The sequence below is a fragment of the Salvelinus fontinalis genome, chromosome 13 (assembly GCF_029448725.1).
Source record: "Salvelinus fontinalis isolate EN_2023a chromosome 13, ASM2944872v1, whole genome shotgun sequence".
Lineage (NCBI taxonomy): Eukaryota > Metazoa > Chordata > Actinopteri > Salmoniformes > Salmonidae > Salvelinus > Salvelinus fontinalis.
The window spans coordinates 23,788,858-23,805,956 of NC_074677.1; the positions used below are offsets into that span (position 1 = coordinate 23,788,858).

The 17,099-nt window shown below is 40.4% G+C and overlaps 1 protein-coding gene across 1 annotated transcript in view; it reads left to right on the forward strand.

Annotated features, from left to right (window-relative positions):
• LOC129868291 (coxsackievirus and adenovirus receptor homolog) overlaps positions 1 to 17,099 on the forward strand; it is a 97,502-nt gene continuing 80,403 nt past the window's right edge. Inside the window, exon 1 of the mRNA XM_055942129.1 lies at positions 1 to 185. Within this exon, the coding sequence (XP_055798104.1) occupies positions 134 to 185 (52 nt within the window). The 5' untranslated portion in view covers positions 1 to 133. The remainder of the gene's footprint in view (positions 186 to 17,099) is intronic.

The window sequence follows — 17,099 nt, forward strand, 5'->3', positions numbered from 1 at the left end:
CTCCTATGCACCTGCTGAGGCGAAAAGGGATCGGATAGTTTTGATGCTTCGGGAGGTGGTCTGTTAGGAGCGCCGCGGAAGTTCTTTTTTCAACCGAGTTTTAAAGGAAAAGTATTGGAATAGACAGAAAGGAATGGATTTCTCGATATCCCACCTCTGCTCTGTATTGATTATTCTCATTGCAGGTAAGTTTTGCTTCCACCGGGTGCTTTTTTTTATCCGCAATTTTCAAAAGAGCGATCGAAAATGGAGTGGCGAGTATACAACGTTACACAGGTCGTCTCACTCCTTGCGCTGGCGAGCAACATGCTAAAAAGTTAACTTTTAGATCTTTGCGACTAAAATAACGAACTGGTAGGCTGCTCTATGGAACTACATGTGACGTAACTTTACTTCAGATTATACTCATTTGGTTACTCCTGGTTTCACTGGAAGAATATTAAAAATAACTATTTTAACAATTTTGCTACTTAGCTAACGTTAGCTGAGAATTCCAAATTGCACACTGGTCAAAATGTGTGATCACCCCAAATTCCATGCTGGAATTCTGAAATTACATACTAGAGCCTATTATTCTTCAATTGACTGGAAATAATTTTTACTTTTAGAATGTAATTTTTCCAACACATGGTTTATTTTATGAAGTTATGGGTAATTCATGTGCCTGAGCTGAGCTAGCTGTTACGTCGTGGGAGAAATTGGTTTCCTAACTCATTCTGCAAAGCATTTTTGAACGCTTCCTATCAAGCGATGTTTTTGTTTTGCATTAGTTAGTGCATAACGTTAGTTAACACACAATAGCCTGATCTGCCTTAGAACCTGTAAAGGGCTTCAATGTGCTGCAGTTTCTGTCAGCCATCTGCCAATACCATGTAAACTGTATCCCCCCTCCCGCGCTAGGCATGAAAAGTGCCACGGATGTGCTTTTTAAGCCCAGACAGAAATGAATTACATGTTAGCTGATTATCGACCAGATTTTTGTCCTTGAAATATGTTAATGTTATTGTGAGTGTGTAATTTCAACCATTAAGCCTACAATTAGTATAGCCCGTTTTAATGTTTCCTTTATTCTCATAGATAGAGAACAGAGCCTAATTAGCTTTGATTCACAATCCTTCACCAGTAAAGATATGAGTGATTTGTTGAGGTCCATTTTCTTCTGACTGACTGCCTGTTAATAATTTCTCACACTCCTGTCACTATCCCCCCCCCCCCCCCCCCAAGTAATCTGCTGAGCAACACCATGTCCAAATGTCCTGCTCTAGTTAATCAATAGTAGTGAACAAAGATTGAGGCTAGAGACATGTAGATTGCTCTGATTTTTGGCATGCTAGACACTGTGGTATCATGCAGCTTGAACTTTCTGGGACCTGTTGAAATGGGTATTGGCTCTCATGACATCTGGTTTGGATGGAAATAACCCTTGTTATCAGCAGGTCAGGCGATGAAGATGGGTGGTTATCATTGATTACCTATAAAATAAAAATACATGTTTTTCATCTGGGATGCCCTTTATACAGATTGTATTATTGCCGATGGGTAGCTCACTGCTGGAGGGTAATTTAGCACTCTTATTATTTGTGTCCTTGTTGCTGTCCTGGAATTTACATTGAAATCAGCCCATCCCTCCTCCTCTCTCACCACAGAAGTGAAACCATGGTACTGTAGGTCAGTTGGTTCTCAAACTTTTTGATCCACAACCCCCAAAAAGAAGTGGTTCAAAGCTTTTGACCTCACACACAATTGCTGAACAAATGTAGCTTGCCATTAAAGCCATAAACGGTGATGCATTTTCTAAACGCAAGATACAGAAATAAACTGTTTTACTCCTGTATTTTGAGCATAGTCATTCATGCTAGCAGTCAATATCAACTAGGGATATCATGTCACTTCTCTGGAGTCCACCGAAAGCAGGATCATACGGCCTACCTGTATGCAGCGTTTACAGGATTGGATGGAAAGCATGATCTGTCTAACCTTTTTCTTGCTCACAAATATCGCAATTAATTTGTCAGAATGTAAAATCTTCATCCCATAAGTATGGAAGACATTACGATGTTACAGCTATCTTTAGACATAGCCAGTAGGCCTATATACTGGGGTATATCATAGAGGTCGACCGATTATGATTTTTCAATGCCGATACCGATTATTGGAGGACAAAAAAAGCCGATACCGATTAATCGGCCGGTTTATTTAAAAAATATATATATATATCATAGACATACACATTTTTGTAATAATGACAATTTCAACAATACTGAATGAACAATGAACATTTTTATTTTAACTTAATATAATACATAAATACACACACACACACACACAGCTCTGAAGTGACAATGATACTGAAGAGTCTGCTTAGGAGACAAATACTCTCAACTGTTTGAATAAAAATATAGTTTAAGTTACCTGTGATGAATGTTGAAAACAAAATCTTTAATTTCTATATGCAGGAAATCCTATTTTAATAATGGGCATGGTAAGAATTGACAACCAAAGTGCGAGTCATAATTCCCATGACACCTTCTAGCAAAATCTGAAAAGCGGTTCCTTCATTTATTCCATAGGATATTTTTTAGATTCACTTAAAATAAGGTCTGTGTTTTGTGTAGGCTTACATCACCGTGCCAATTTTATAACTGTGTAGATATCCATAGGACAAGGTAACTCTGATCAATATTGGCTAAATGTAAGCGAAGATAAAAAAAATGTAGAGTCGATTTATGAAAATATGTTGACAAACGTTACCTTATCCTAGTGAGATTTACACAGGTATCAAAACGTCGAGGCGGTTTAAGCCTGCACGAAACACAGACCTTATTTGAAGTAGATCAAGACATTCTCTATGGAAGACATGAACGGTAAAATAACGAAGGAACCCCTTTCAAATTCAGCCTTAAGTTATTACAAGAATTATAACGCGTCGACTATTTCTCTCTAAACCATATACCTTTGACTAATCCGGAAACTATCACCTCGAAAACAAAACGTTTATTCCGTTCCGTATTTTATCAAACGGGTAGCATCCATGAGTCTAAATATTGCTGTTACATTGCACAACCTTCAATGTTGTCATAATTACGTAAAATTCTGGCAAATTAGGCCCAAACTGTTGCATTATACTCTGACTCTGCGTGTAATGAACGCAAGAGAAATGACACAATTTCACCTGGTGAATATTGCCTGCTAACTTGGATTTCTTTTAGCTAAATATGCAGGTTTAGAAATATATACTTGTGTATTGATTTTAAGAAAGGCATTGATGTTTATGGTTAAGTACACATTGGAGCAATGACAGTCATTAATTGATTGTTTTTTATAAGATACGTTTAATGCTACAGCTAGCAACTTACCTAGGCTTACTGCATTCGCTAACAGGCAGACTCCTCGTGGAGTGCAATGTAATCAGGTGTTAGAGCATTGGACTAGTTAACTGTAAGGTTGCAAGATTGGATCCCCCGAGCTGACAAGGTAAAAAATCTGTCGTTCTGCCCTAGGCCGTCATTGAAAATAAGAATGTGTTCTTAACTGACTTGCCTAGTTAAATAAAGATTAAATAAAGGTGTAAAAAAAAAAAAAAAAAATTTGGCAAATCGGCGCCCAAAAATACCAATTTCCGATTGTTATGAAAACTTGAAATCGGCCCCGATTTAATCAGTCGACCTCTAGTATATAATTAACCCACCCAAACTAGACCTATATGAAAATGATCAATGAAGTCGCCAGGTAGCCTATTCTCCTGGCAAAGATGTGTCCGTAGCAGATTGCTAAACTGTATTCTACATCTTCCATGGGGTTTAACGGCAGTTGGCATCCAATGTTAATGGTGCGTTACCGCCAGCAGCTGGACGGCGTATTGAATAAGAAAGTAAAAAAACATTGCTCTGACCGCGAAGAGCCACGGTCAGAGCAATGACGTTCCTCTCCACTGGTTACAGATAAAACCCCTGCAATAATGAAGTGCTTTGTTTTACACAGACAGGCACATCTCTTTCTGCTGTGTTAAAGGTCTGGTTAGGGGTGTTATACTATCCCAACAATGTGGTTTTTGCTCATGCTGTAGATTGTTGTACATTAGTAGAGAGGCTCATTACCATTATAATGGCTTCATGAGCTCATCATTTGGGGCACTGTCCCACTTCAGCAGAGTAGACAAGCATGGCATTTTTACCAGACTTATTTATCATGGCATTCATCTGACATGGCACAATGATGCATAGGCAGCCCCTTCACAATTGGGATTCAATGCAACTTTGGCCATTTCTTTAAATTAAGTATGCCTAGTCTAGCCTATAAATTAGGCTTAATGAAGATGATATTATTTTATAAGGCCTAGGCCTACATAAGTGCTTCACAAATAATTTGCAAAAATATAAAGTAAAGGGTGTCGAGGGTTATAGTTGGATTTCTGAGATGTAACAGTTTTCATATAAGCTAGCTTTGCCAACTGAAACAAATAAGCTTTTACAGGGAGCTCAATGTCAAAGGTGATTCTCCTCTTTCCGAGGCTTGTGTCAAGGCTGTGTCTAAGGCGCTTTCTGTGTTTGTTTTGTCAGAGGTACATTCTCAATATCTTCTCCACGGTCCTGGCTACAATAAGCAGATGCCAGTAAACATCCTCCAGCCAGTCAGCACTTTGACTGTGTTGGTTTAAGTTGTGGGGCCTGGCCAGTTATTTTCACAGAAACCTTATGAGGTCTCCTGTGGACTGGTCAGTGCTGAGTGAAGCTGGGGACCTAGGGTAAGGTAAACGCAGAGAGACTAAGGGTGCAGCAGACCTTGGATGTTGTTACCTGATAAGCATGCTGCACTCCACAGTGACAGCTGGAAGCTCATTGCTAGGATACCTTGTGAAAACAAGCAAGTAGATCCTGGGAGTGTGATTGGGTTTGGGTCTCATTCAAATGAAGCCTTTCTCTATTGTATTGGTAGGTCTGAAAGAACTCCTTTGAGTCAATCTCATGAAAACTAATTTCTTTCACAAATGTTTTATTTTATTTTTTCACTTAAGCAATAATACATTAGAGGCCATGTGAAATCTATATCATGACTGTGACATGGTATAATAAAAATGTCATAACACATGGACTCAAGTGTATTATTGCTTTTATACCGTGAGTTACCAGCATTAAAAAGCAAAATTATTTCCCAAACAATACATTTTTCAACAAACCGCAATGCTACATTCCCTAACACTGGTTGTCAAGTGCAATTTTAGGTGTTCTCTGGTCATTAGTCCTATTCATTTTGACTGTCAAGTAAAGCAAAACTACCCGAGCACTGGTTGATAGTTCCATAACTTTGAAGGTTGCTATGGCAAACAAAAATGCCCCCCCTGCTAGCTAGCCAACTTCTCAGCTAACACAATCACTTCAGATTGAAGCTAGAAAGATGGCAATCTAGCTGCATTTCTTTGTATTTATCCTTAACAATTATGCTGATTTATGATTTCGACTGACTGAGAAAAGCCCTACGTCTGGTGGTTCTTTTTAACATGCGTCTTCAATATTCCCAGGTAAGAAGTTTTAGGTTGTAGTTATTATAGGAATTATAGGACTATTTCTCTCTATACGATTTGTATTTCATATACCTTTGACTATTGGATGTTCTAATAGGCACTTTAGTATTGCCATTGAAACACTATAGCTTCCATCCCTCTCCTCGCTGCTACCTGGGCTCGAACCAGGAACACATCGACAACAGCCACTCTCAAAGCAGCGTTACCCATGCAGAGCAAGGGGAACAACTACTCCAAGTCTCAGAGTGAGTGACGTTTGAAACGCTATTAGCGCGCACCCCGCTAACTAGCTAGCCATTTCACATCGGTTACACCAGCCTAATCTCGGGAGTTGATAGGCTTGAAGTCATAAACAGCGCAATGCTTGAAGCATTGCGAAGAGCTGCTGGCAAAACGCACGAAAGTGCTGTTTGAATGAATGCTTACAAGCCTGCCATAGCTCAGTCAGACTGCTCTATCAAATCATAGACTTAATTATAACATAATAACACACAGAAATCCGAGCCTTAGGTCATTAATATGGTCGAATCTGGAAAATATCATCTTGAAAACAAAACGTTTATTCTTTCAGTGAAATACGGAACCGTTCCGTATTTAACGGGTGGCATCCATAAGTCTAAATATTCCTGTTACATTGCACAACCTTCAATGTTATGTCATAATTGCAAACCAAATTCTGGCAAATTGGTTTGCAATGAACCAGGCAGCCCAAGCTGTTGCATATACTCTGACTCTGCGTGCAATGAACGCAAGAGAAGTGAGACAATTTCACCTGGTTAATATTGCCTGCTAACCTGGATTTCTTTTAGCTAAATATGCAGGTTTAAAAATATATACTTCGGTGTATTGATTTTAAGAAAGGCATTGATGTTTATGGTTAGGTACACGTTGGAGCAACGACAGTCCTTTTTCGCGAATGCGCACCGCATCGATTATATGCAACGCAGGACACGCTAGATAAACTAGTAATATCATCAACCATGTGTAGTTAACTAGTGATTATGATTGATTGTTTTTTATAAGATAAGTTTAATGATAGTTAGCAACTTACCTTGGCTTCTTAATGCATTCGCGTAATAGGCGGGCTCCTCGTGAGGCAGGTGGTTAGAGCGCTGGACTAGTTAACCGTAAGGTTGCAAGATTGAATCCCTGAGCTGACAAGGTAAAAATCTGTCGTTCTGCCCCTGAACAAGGCAGTTAACCCGCCGTTCCTAGGCCGTCATTGACAATAAGAATGTGTTCTTAACTGACTTGCCTAGTTAAATAAAGGTGTAAAAAAAGAAAATTGGCGTCCAAAATTACAGATTTCCGATTGTTATGAAACTTGAAATCAGCCCTAATTAATCGGCCGTTCCGATTAATCGGTCGACCTCTAGTCTCTTCCCGACATGTTATTTTTTATGGGACACAGTGGAGATCGAATTTCATTATTGCAACATTGTTGCAACTGTCAGCTATCTATATGCTTTTTACAGTGGCGCTCATGTTTATAAGTTTCATGGCTGGGCAGATGAGGCAGTTGATCTGTAAAAGTAGTAGTAGTGCATTGCTAGGTAACGATGTAAACGATGGCACTTTTTATGAACGTGGCCATGTGTATGTTGTCTAGTATATAATGGGCGGGATAGACTCTAACAATGGGAATTCCAAGCCACCCGTATAATTAAGCATTAAGGCCCGGAGGAGGTGTGGTATATAGCCAATATGGAGTGCCTGGATATAGCCTTTAGCTGTGGTATAATGGTCATATATAATGGTCATATACCACAAAACCCAGAGGTGCGTTATTGCTATTATAAACTGGTTACCAACGTAATTAGAACAGTAAAAATATTTGTTTAGTCATACACACAGCTTTCAGCCAATCAGCATTCAGGGCTCACACCACCTGGTTTATAAATGGTCTTAGGCTATTGTTAGCTGATCACGGCCAGGGTGAGGTTCTTTTGTTCTATCTTATCATTTCAGGCAGCCAGTCAGCCTAGTTTTCAGTTACACTGTTTGAAATAAATTGAGATTTATTTGCTCAGGTGATAATTCATATTACACTAGAACATATCAGTTTATTTCTATATTTCACTGTTTGGAAAGTCTGGCCCTTTATCTAGAAACGGACACAACGCAAGAGCGATAAGAGAAGGCATTATGAACTGTTCAACCTGAGCTATTGTCATGCATGGATCCAATGTAGACGGGCAGTTTTGGCTTGAGTTCATCATTTCAAATTCAGTTCTCGTGACATGGCTGCAACAGTTGCATCCCTCTCATTCTGGCAGCAGCGAGCTTCACCTCCAACCCAACATCCGCCCGCTCGGCCCCACTCACTCACTTACTCACTCTGCCCGAGGCCCCGTTTCGTCCTTGGAATATAAAGCAAGAACATGTAGAATTGGATTACACTCCGGGGACGACGCTGCTGTGTCCTTCACAATCTCATGATGAGGACGACAGCCCATGAATATTCAGAGACCCAGGCGGACCTTAAATATTTTAACATGCTGGAGTCGTACAGGCCCTGTGTCGAGTGACGACTTGTTCCCTCGTCTGCCCGGGAGTGCGAAACGACGCTGATCCCTAACCCGAAACACACTCGCTAACCCCCTCCCTTTTTAAAAATGTCATGCTTTCATTTTTGGTTTGGCGAGCGGGTGGACCATTAAGTCGTACCGATTGCATTCCCTTACGGCCAGTGATCAAGATTAATAGTAGCTCTTGTTTTCAAGCCTCGTTTACAGGCTGGCGGTGATGCCACTGTATTCAGAGTTAATTCCTTATTCACAAGTTTTATTTAACTAGGCAAGTCAGTTAAGAACAGTTTCTTTTTTACAATGACGGCCTACCCCGGCCAAACCTTAAACCGGACGATGCTGGGATAATTTTGTGCTGCCCTATGGGACTCCCAATCACGGCCGGTTATGATACAGCTTGGAATCGAACCAGGGTCTGTAGTGCCGCCTCTAGCACTGAGATGCAGTGCCAAAGCACTAGCCTTCACAGGGAGGAGCTATTAGTAACCCTTCAATGCTGAAAGGGGGCCTGAGTTAAAACGTTTTGTAATCCCTGGGCTAGCCCATCAATGTTTTAATGAGGGAATAAAGTGAATTGTGAGTGGTAAAGATATGTAGGTGGGATTGGTACAGGGTATGCAGGGTTGTATTCATTAGGCCCAAACAGAAGATAACGGACTGAAACAGGTAAGGACTACCTGGGCTTTTTCCACCATAATCTGCAAATAATCACATTGTAGGATTTTTTATGAATTTTTCTGATTTTTTTTTTCTTCTCATTTTGTCTGTCATAGTTGAAGTGTACCTATGATGAAAGTTACAGGCCTCTCATCTTTTTAAGTGGGAGAACTTGCACAATTGGTGGCTGACTAATTACTTTTTTGCCCCACTGTACATTAGTGCAAAACATTCGGTAGAAAATAGCTTAATTTTCATCCGAAGTGGAACACTATTTGGCAAGCAGCCACACAAGGAAATGAGCTTACAATGAAAAAGCAAGGTATTTTTTTGCAAAAAAGAAGGGGGTTTGGATCACACTACTGGCTTTAAGCGAACGAGTGATGCACGTTTGGAGCAGTACTGGCTGTTTCTAAGGCTCAGCCAATCGTTCACATAACAGAAGGCAGCACGCGACTGAAGAGAGAGGAGACAACCAATTTGCTATTTGCAGCATTAGCGCGTGCTCTGGAAAGACAGCAGTTTGCCAGTTACAGCAGCGCGTCCCCTGAACGATAACAAAGAGGTCGTTGAGAAGCATGACCACGGAGACGGGGGTGAGAAGGTGATGAAGCGTACTTCATGAGCTGTAAACGGAAAAACAACTGGCATTTGGAAAGTTTGAGGTGATGGAGAAAGTGTGGTGGAACAAGTAACGTTAGTGTTAAGTATCTTGCTAGCTGGATCGAATTCTCCGTTAGCTAGCCAGAGAAATGTTGAGCAACATTAGCAAACTTAACTGATCAAACAATTGAGTTTATGGTGTGAAAATTAGCTGGCTAATGAAGGCAGACGGCTAACTTTAGCTAGCTAACGGTACATCAAATCAAATCATCAAATCAAATTTTATTAGTCACATACACATGGTTAGCAGATGTTAATGCGAGTGTAGCGAAATGCTTGTGCTTCTAGTTCCGACAATGCAGTAATAACAACAAGTAATCTAACCTAACAATTCCACAACTACTACCTTATACACGCAAGTGTAAAGGGATAAAGAATATGTACATAAAGATATATGAATGAGTGATGGTACAGAACGGCATAGGCAAGATGCAGTACATGGTATAGAGTACGGTATATACCTATGAGATGAGTACTGTAGGGTATGTAAACATAAAGTGGCATAGTATAAAGTGGCTAGTGGTCCATGTATTACATAAGATGGCAAGATGCAGTAGATAATATAGAGTACAGTATATACATATACATAAGAGATGTGTAATGTAGGGTATGTAAACATTATATTAGGTGGCATTGTTTAAAGTGGCTGGTGGTACGTTTTTACATAATTTCCATCAATTCCCATTTTTAAAGTGGCTGGAGTTGAGTCAGTATGTTGGCAGCGGCCGCTAAATGTTAGTGGTGGCTGTTTAACAGTCTGATGGCCTTGAGATAGAAGCTGTTTTTCAGTCTCTCGGTCCCTGCATTGATGCACCTGTACTGACCTCGCCTTCTGGATGATAGCGGGGTGAACAGGCAGTGGCTTGGGTGGTTGTTGTCCTTGATGATCTTTATGGCCTTCCTGTGACATCGGGTGGTGTAGGTGTCCTGGAGGGCAGGTAGTTTGCCCCGGGTGATGCGTTCTGCAGACCTCACTACCCTCTGGAGAGCCTTACGGTTGTGGGCGGAGCAGTTGCCGTACCAGGCGGTGATACAGCCCGACAGGATGCTCTCGATTGTGCATCTGTAGAAGTTTGTGAGTGCTTTTGGTGACAAGCCGAATTTCTTCAGCCTCCTGAGGTTGAAGAGGCGCTGCTGCGCCTTCTTCACAACGCTGTCTGTGTGGGTGGACCAATTCAGTTTGTCCGTGATGTGTACACCGAGGAACTTAAAACTTTCCACCTTCTCCACTACTGACATCAGATGAGTTAACGTTAGTAATCTAACCAATTAGCTATAGTATTAATTGGTATAACGTTACGACTCCTTGCTGTTCCGCAAGTTATAACGCTTTAGTTGCTTACTGGATCATGGCAATCAGTGTAAAATGTTAACTAGCTAACTATCCGTGAACTAATGTTTTCCCTCTACAATATGTGGTTAATTTTCAGAATGAAAGAATTAGTTGAAAATGAGGCGTTGCTTGTGAAACAAGTGGATTCAGAGATCAACTGTAGCTGGAGCTGGGCCTGGCTTAAACTGAATGCCACAGAGTTGAAAGCAACACCACACACTTTCCCTCTTTCTCACTTTTTCAATAGAGTGGATGAACGGTATTTTTGCACACATGTAGCCTTGTGCACATGATCAATGTCTACTGTAGTGGCCACTATAATAGAGCATAAATAGAATGCCTGTTTCATTCTATTTCTACTTTAAGATGTTTATTTAGATGTGTGGTCACAAGCGTTCTATATTAAAGGCTGTCATGGCTGAGTGTCATTTGCAGTTTAGTCTAGGCAATAAATAACATTGTATTGCCTTTTACATCTTTTAGCTGTGAATTAGGTTCACATTAACCACTTTGTATTTTACACACCGACTGATCATGTAGATCATATTATTTTGTTTAATTAGTTAAAACCTGCATTTCCCCCTAGCAGGGATTTTTTTTGTATTTTTCGGTGCAAAAAAAGTGTCACCTTTTTGGGTCTTCACCAGTTTGCATCCCTGTACATGACCTAATGTTTTGCTTGTAAGATTAATTTCATTTTACTAGAGAAAATTAGGCTACACCAAGACAATCACTGGAGGAAATTAGCTACACATTAGTCTGATGCCGAGCAGAAATGACACACAAAAATTGTAATCTAAAGCTAGCTACCCCAGAAGTTGCTGTCCAACAAATTTTGATTTATTATCCAACACGGTATTGTAAACACATCGTTCGTGGCCGGTGTTTGCACAGCTTGACAGTGCTACTGTATTATTTTTGACACGCAAAGACCCAAATGTTCCATAGGATGCACAGTTGAAGTCGGAAGTTTACTTACACCTTAGCAAAATACTTTTCAATTCAGTTTTTCACAGTTACTGACATTTTAATACTAGTAAAAATTCCCTGTCTTAGGTCAGTTAGGATCACCACTTTATTTTAAGAATGTGAAATGTCAGAATAATAGTAGAGAGAATGATTTATTTCAGCTTTTATTTCTTTCATCACATTCCCAGTAGGTCAGAAGTTTACATACACTCAGTTAGTATTTGGTAGCATTGCCTTTAAATTGTTTAACTTGGGTCAAACATTTCTTTCCACAATAAGTTGGGTGCATTTTGGCCCATTCCTCCTGACAGAGCTGGTGTAACTGAGTCAGGTTTGTAGGCTTCCTTGCGCGCACACGCTTTTTCAGTTCTGCCCAAAAATCTTCTATGGGAGTGAGGTCAGTGCTTTGTGATGGCCACTCCAATACCTTGACTTTGTTGTCCTTGAGCCATTTTGCCACAGCATTGGAAGTATGCTTGGTGTCATTGTCCATTTGGAAGACCCATTTGCGACCAAGCTTTAACTTTCTGACTAATGTCTTGAGATGTTCCATCAATATATCGACAAAATGTTCCATCCTCATGATGCTCTCTATTTTGTGAAGTGCACCAGTCCCTCCTGCAGCAAAGCACCCCCACAACATGATGCTGCCACCCCCGTGCTTCATGGTTGGAATGGTGTTCTTTTGCTTGCAAGCCTCCCCCTCTTTCCTCCAAACATAACGATGGTCATTATGGCCAAACAGTTCTATTTTTGTTTCATCAGACCAGAGGACATTTCTCCAAAATGTACGATCTCGTCCCCATGTGCAGTTGCAAACCGTAGTCTGGCTTTTTATGATTGTTTTGGAGCAGTGGCTTCTTCCTGGCTGAGCGGCCTTTCAGGTTATGTCGATATAGGACTTGTTTTACTGTGGATATAGATAGTTTTGTTCATTGTTTCCTCCGGCATCTTCACAAGGTCCTTTGCTGTTGTTCTGGGATTGATTTGCATTTTTCGCATCAAAGTACGTTCATCTCTAGGAGACATAACGCGTCTCCTTCCTGAGTGGTGTGACTGCTGCATGGTCCCATGGTGTTTATACTTGCGTATTATTGTTTGTACGTATGAACGTGGTACCTTCAGGCTTTTGGAAATTGCTCCCAAGGATGAACCAGACTTGTGGAGGTCTACCATTTTTTCCTGAGGTCTTGGCTGATTTTCTTTTGATTTTCCCATGATGTCAAGCAAAGAGGCGCTGAGTTTGAAAGTATGCCTTGAAATACATCCACCGGTACACCTCCAATTGCTTCTAATGCCATGACATTTTCTGGAATTTTCCACTGGAAGACCCACTGGAATTGTGATACAGTGACTTATAAGTGAAATAAACAAGTGTCTGTAAACAATTGTTGGAAAAATTACTTGTGTCATGCACAAAGTAGATGTCATAACCGACTTGCCAAAACCTATAGGTTGTTAACAAGAAATTTGTGGAGTGGTTGAAACACTTAGGTTGGATTCATTAAAACTCGTTTATGTGAACTTCCGAATTCAACTGTATGTTAAGTTAATAGCTGTGACGCTATTACTGTTTAACTCCGGTAGGGCAACATCTGAAAAATAGCGCACTTGGTAGTCTGTACCAGTGCTCGACCAGTCGGCGAAAGCCAACATCGCCCACGACAGAGAACGGTTGATTGTCAAGGGCAATGAATTCCATTATCTTGGCTTTAATGGATTTCGCCTTTGAGTTGTCTTGCTGAAATTGTGTTACTCTTTCTCTCTCGATCCACACAGCAGACATTGTGGGCTTGCTTAGGAATGCTGTGTTGCAGGTATAGTGCAACATTTTGTGTGGCGTCATTACGTCATGTACCTACGTTATATAGGTATGCACGTCAGCTTTGACATTGGTTTTGCACATCGGGGCGTTAAACTATAATTATTTTTTTTAGCTAATATCGTCCGATTCTGATATGTTCACCGCTATATCATGCGTCCCCTAATGAGAAGCATAGAAATAGTGCACATAGAACAGATCTACCGCTTTTTGGACTTGCTTTCTATGAGAATGACATATCTATAACTCACATTTCTGTGTGAATTTGGTCAGATCGCCTGAAAAGTTACATATTGCACCTTTCAAATACATTCCGTTAATGGCTTGTGGAATGAGACAAACAAATCTTTACAAATTATGGGTGCTAAGTCTGAGACAATACGTCAAACATCAATACAATGTGAAATGTACTTTATTTCTGCCTAAGAGAAGTGATTTTACAAGCCAACAGATAAATAAGGCCTCCAGCTATCTGTCATTTTTAGGCTCTTGATTTTGTTTGATCCTCTCTCAGGGAATGTTGCTCCTCTGAAGATTTTGATGTTTAACATGAAGTGTCTTCAGATGAGGAAAAGGATCAGGACTCACTGCTTTGGACAGGGTTAATTTCTTAACATACCTTCGGGCCAAAAGCTTAAACGTTTTATTTCCCTGATCTGAACCTGTTTAAGATTGTTCTCCATATTATGTAAACCATCTTTCTCTTTTGTTTAACTCAGGTTATTCAGCTTATTAAGGACATGAATGTCCATAATTCTAGAAAATCTAAGCTAATACATGCCTCTTCCTTCGCTGTGCATGTTGGACCACCACAGTGTGATGGTACACAATGCGACAGGTCTGGCCACAGGGTTCTGCATCTGCAGGTGTGTGTATGCAGTCAGCTTTGTCCTACCTGCCAGCTAGATCCTGACTCTCTTGCATAATTATTTTTTATTTTTGGTTGAAAAATAAAGGTGGAATAAAATGGGTTCTATAGAAAACACTACCTCCATCTATTCCCTGCCATACTCAAAGCAAGAATCCCTGCCATGCAGTCATTTGAGCAGAGTCCGTCTGCCTTGAGGTGATTGCAACACTCACAATATTTCAATAGAGATGTCAGCGTGATCAATTATGTGTATTGTTACATGCATTGGTACCGGCTATTAGAATATGATAATACTCTGTCTCTTCCAGCATTAAGCCCCCCACCCCCTCTCACTAAGAACATTAGTTAATCTTAAAAAATATTATGGCTCAGAAAATAAGAAGCACAGGCAGAAGGTGGGGCTGGATTTAGGAGGGGAGTTGAAGTAGCTGTTGGAGAAGCCATTTTTAGAGCCTTTATCTCATTGAGAAACATTACGCATTGTCGACTGCCAGCACGCACGGGGGGGAAAGGCAAACATGCCCAGACTGTAGCCTGAACTATTTCCTTGATTTAAAGCTCCCCCCTCTGCTGGCATTGGTATTCAAGTTATTCCTTGACTAGTGTTAAATCAAGGCACATTATAATTGCGTGAATACCAGGACTTCTGTTAGTTGGTAATAGCCGGCTTTTGGCCGATAATATAAATAAATAGAAACGATAATGTATAAAATTGTCCCTCTCATTTATCCAGGAGAAGAAGAAAAAATCCCATTGCGAAATACTGCTAGCCATTCATTGATGGAAATAATAGTCGATGTAAATACATTTGTCTGGTCATGCTTATCGGTCTATTGGTTAATTTGCATAATTTAGTGGAATTAAATTGGCTTGTGTACAGTATATATTAGTTATGTACCTTATCGCATACAGAGCCTTTGAGCGGAAAATCTGTCAGACAGCGTGAGAGCTGCTGCTACTACAGCATCTCAAACAGTAAATGTATAGGCAACGGAAGACAAGCTTCATCAGTTCGTCACACCACTTTGCAGTAAACTGGATTGTTGCATTGTTTGAAAACAGAACATTGCACTACATATTGAGGCATGTCTTACCTTGCTTAAAAGTAGCCTAGCCAATATGAGACCATATTATTGTTTAACTTTGTTTCATTGTCAAGTAGCCAAAGGCACAATCCTAGTCATATTAATAACCCAAGCTTGTTGTTGCATATTAGATCTCCCCTCTTTCTACATGTCTGTCATATGAAACTACTCATGCTTTTGACAGCATTGTTTTCCTGCTAATTGCATTATGGAACAAACATTAGTGCGTAGCCTACTGCCTTGTGTGCATTGCTGCACTTATAATGTGAAGAAATAATAGTTTATCAACATTTTAAGCTAAAATTTCTCATCTGTTGCATCAGACTCATTGCTTGTTAATGTTTTTTAATTTGTTTTATGTAGACTAGGCCTACTGGTTGTATGTATTATGGATATGTCGTCCCTCAGCTGTCCCAGAGTCTGATTGCAATAGGCCAATTCTTTCTCCACAAGCTGACCAATAGACTAAGTCAACTTTTCTACTACGGTGATAGTAGATTGACATAGGCTAGGGATTTAGCTTTTTGTTACTCGTGGTGTTGGAAAAGTAAATGTGGACAGTTATTCAAACATCTTCAAAGTGTGCATCAGAATTAGGTAAGAAGGGACCACACATCGTTGCATCCTCGACTTGTTCTGTTAATATGAATTACCAAAATCTGAATGGGATCTGTCATTTTGTGTGGGTGGACGCCCTGATCAGGTTACCCACCCAATGCATATGGGTTCGGTACATTTCTGAAATGTCCGGTAAATTAAAATGCCGGTCAAATGTCCAGCGCCACATGGTGTATACATATGGAAATGAACCCTCTGTGCACGGAAAAGTGATTTGTTTTCCCAAGATGACTATTACTATGCATACGTATTTGTGTAGTTTTTTGTTTGTTATGCTGAACACTCCACGAGTATGATTGAGTTCGCTCTTTAGCTGTGAATGTACAAAGCTGGGTAACACTTTAACATGAAATGTTACAGTATAACCTTTTGTTTTAAGACCTAATCTGTTGTGCTTTGGGAGTATAAATAAATCAGGCAGTGCTTTCATGTTCCGTTGTCAAAGGGCATTACATTTCAATTTCTGATTTCTTAAATTCAAGGTTTGCTTTGCAGAGGAGCAGAGCGAGTGTGGAAGTACAAAGCCCTGGTATAAATGTTTCATTTCACCACATAATGTGTCTTCAGTGCATTTTAAATTATTTTCATTATTTCCCTGACATGCCAACATCCAGCACATCAAGGTGTTTGAAAACATTCGCAATCCGCCACCACCCCCTGCCCTCTCTCTCTGTCCTTAACCTTGAAGAGCAAGGCTCTCTCCTGCTGTTACACGCACACCTTTCTATGACCATGGGCTAATATGTAAGGGGATGATGACCGAGACATCTGCTTGTGTCCTCTGTGGTGAGGGCATGAACAGCAAGGTCTGTTCAACACTGATTTAATTACTGTAGTGCATCTCACAGCCACCGGCCGCCATGTGTGGAGATCAGCAGCTCATCCAGGTCAGTCACTCTGATGTGTGACTAGTTGGGTTATGGTGGTCAGGAGGAGGAACAGGTGTATGGTATATATTAGTACTGTATGACCTTAATCGCATGCATGTGCTCCTGTTTTATAACATAATGATATTCCACTTGGCAGACAGTT